General features: G+C 39.4%; 1 protein-coding gene across 1 annotated transcript in view; it reads left to right on the forward strand.

The window, feature by feature from the left end:
• Positions 1-2,985, forward strand: part of sat2a.1 (spermidine/spermine N1-acetyltransferase family member 2a, tandem duplicate 1) — an 8,702-nt gene that overhangs the window by 896 nt on the left and 4,821 nt on the right. The window contains exons 2-5 of the mRNA XM_014016189.1: positions 289-340; positions 735-818; positions 1,651-1,752; positions 1,837-1,877. Of these exons, the coding sequence (XP_013871643.1) occupies positions 289-340; positions 735-818; positions 1,651-1,752; positions 1,837-1,877 (279 nt within the window). The remainder of the gene's footprint in view (positions 1-288; positions 341-734; positions 819-1,650; positions 1,753-1,836; positions 1,878-2,985) is intronic.

Genomic DNA, 2,985 nt, shown 5'->3' on the forward strand with positions numbered 1-2,985 from the left:
GTGGAACAAGGTGAGGGCAAAAATCCAACAGCAAAACTCCATCCAGCAGATCTGCAACATATCGATAGTTTGTTTCCTTATAAACACACTTTAGTGCAGCACATCCAAATGAAACACTTTCTGTATCGCTCACATGACTTTTTTCTTAAAGCGATACACGCACCAATATGGGGTTTCACTCTTGTGTGCTCGGCACAGTGCTGATGCACCAGTGTTGTTCGTCCCATCACTAGTCTATTATATTTGCAAAGCAATGTAGATTTAACTGTTTTCTTTTCTTTCCCACAGGAACTGGCAGAATACGAGAAAGTGTCTGACCACATTAAAATCACTCAGAGAGGTAAATAAAGTATCTGCTCCTCAATTTATTCTTATTGTTTAAATAATTAAAATAGAAAACTTGATCAAATCAAGGTCACATGAAGATGTTTTCGTTCCACTCCTATTTGAAGGTCTAACATTTCTTGTAGGGAATGCATATCTCCTGTCGCCTTTCATTTGAGGATTTGAGACTAATAGGAATAGTTATTTTTAAAATTGAGCAAAATTTCTGTCAATTTGATTCAGCTGTTTGATCAGTTGACTGTGGCRGCCATCTTGAATCAGGTTTTAGCAAGTATTATTTTTCGCCTTTTGTCAGCAGATAAAAATGACTCTTTTTGTGTTTTAATATACTGACACTTTCAGTCCGGTCTCTCAGAGCATTTGTTGGCTTTTCTGGGACTTATTTWCAGACCTGGAGCAGGACGGCTTCTCCAAGAACCCGTTCTTTCATGGGATCGTTGCTGAGGTGTCAGAACAGCACAGAACCAAAGAYGGTAAGTGAGATCAGTCACTAATTATGGTCAATATTAATCTCAAGTCTCTGCTTTTAGTCTAAAACTGCCTTTTGCAACGCTTTTATTTTCAAGGCGAGTAGGTGAGCRTCATCTCAGCGCCATTTAAAATAAAATAATACAAATAAAAATTGTTAACTTTATGACAGTAACTGTTTCTGGATGGGGGTGGGTGTTAAATTATTGGATATGGATACATTTTTCACTTTTGATACTATTATATTTATCAAGACCCATACCATAGATCGTTTTTACTGATTTTTTTTWAATTATATTTTATTGTCTAAAACTTAATTTGTACACAAAGCCAGTGTGTTTTTATTTTTTACTTTTACTGGTCCATCTTTGTATTTTCAGTTTATTTCATTTTGTAATTTTAATCTTAGAGCATCTTAACAGAGAATCCACTTCAACAGTTCTTATTGCTGTAAACATCGACCTCTTCAGAGTCTAAAAGCGGCGCAATGTTTCCTTCTGCTGTCYCCTGCAGCAGCATCCTGCTGATGTGTCCTCTGTCTCCACTCACGTCTTACATAACAAGGTTAATGTTCTGCTGTGATGCAGTCACCATCAACTGGACTCAGTTCATGAGTGGCTCCTTCTCTACAGCCAGGACTCAAACATTCATACAAACACATTCATAGGAAAAAAGATTAAAAAAAAAAGTTGTAAGGAACTTTGTCTAACAAAAAAAAGCCTCTAGACTAGCAACATCATACAAGGTGCAACACAAAACAAATGCTGTTTTGCTTGCATAGTTTTAAATATAATTATATGTATTGTTTTCTTGTTTTGTTTTGTTTTTTACTTTCAGGCCACACAAAGATAGGCTATGCACTTTATTTCTTTGCCTACAGCTCATGGACAGGACGAGCTGTTTTTATGGAGGATTTGTACGTAATGCCGGAGTTCAGAGGTAATAAATGGCTACAAAAGTAAAACACAGTTGTGTATTTTTTGTGCAAAACATCTCAAGTCCTGAACGATATTTGTCTTTCAGGGAATGGCATCGGTAAAGCACTGATGAGCAAAGTGGCACAGGTAAGTAACAATACAGCGTCGTGTTGGTATAACCTGCCCACGTAGCAGACAGGTGTGATCAGTTCTGGTGTCAAGCTGGCACTGCTGCATGGTTAATGGTTTGTCAACATGAAGTGGACCAAATCTGGCAATGATGGCACTGTTTTTAAGTTGGCATGCCACATTTCAATTCAGTCCGTTCGTTTGTTTTCTGCCGCTTATCCGGGGTCGGGTTGCAGGGGCAGCAGCCTAAGTAGAGAGACCCAGACTTCCCTCTCCCCAGCCACTTSKKCCAGCTCMTCCGGGGGAATCCCAAGGTGTTCCCAGGCCAGCCGAGARACATAGTCCCTYCAGCWTGTCCTGGGTCTTMMTCKGGGCCTCCTCCCAGTGGGACGTACCTGGAACACCTCACCAGGGAGGCGTCTAGGAGGCCTCCTAACCAGATGCCCGAGCCACCTCAACTGGCTCCTCTCGACGTGGAGGAGCAGCRGCTCTACTCTGATTCCCTCCCGGATGACTGAGCTTCTCACCCTATCTCTAAGGGAGAGCCCAGCCACCCTGCAGAGGAAACTCATTTGGGATGCCTGTATCCACAATCTCGTTCTTTCAGTCACTACTGTAGGGGTTTTGGGTATATTCTAAAATGGATAATTTGTGAATTATTTAAATACTCAAATTATCTTACCTCGAGGCACCACGTTCTTAATTTGGTCAAAAATTAACCCAGGAAAGAGACGAAAACCTGTAACTTTATTGTAATCAGTCTCACAATAAATGTACCCAAAATCATTTGATGAGTCCTTGTCTTATCAGAACCAATAGTACTTTATCAAGACACAAAAGTGACATTAACTTATGTTGGCACGTTCTCCACGGGCCATTTATTTACAGATTAAATGTATTTACAACTATGGTGAGTAAGAAATGATGACATATTGAACCAGGTAAAACTGACAGAGTTTGCAATCACAAGTGAATAAACAAACAAACAAACAAACATTGAATAGTTAACTAAGCAAAACTTAGTAGATTCTTTATGGTCCTTTTAGTTCTTTTCTGTAAGAAAAATGGATTAGATGACATTCTTTGCAATAAGACAGAAAACATTAGATACACAGATTCCTTTATC

This window comes from Austrofundulus limnaeus, unplaced genomic scaffold (genome assembly GCF_001266775.1).
Source record: "Austrofundulus limnaeus strain Quisiro unplaced genomic scaffold, Austrofundulus_limnaeus-1.0 Scaffold140, whole genome shotgun sequence".
Classification (NCBI taxonomy): Eukaryota; Metazoa; Chordata; class Actinopteri; order Cyprinodontiformes; family Rivulidae; genus Austrofundulus; species Austrofundulus limnaeus.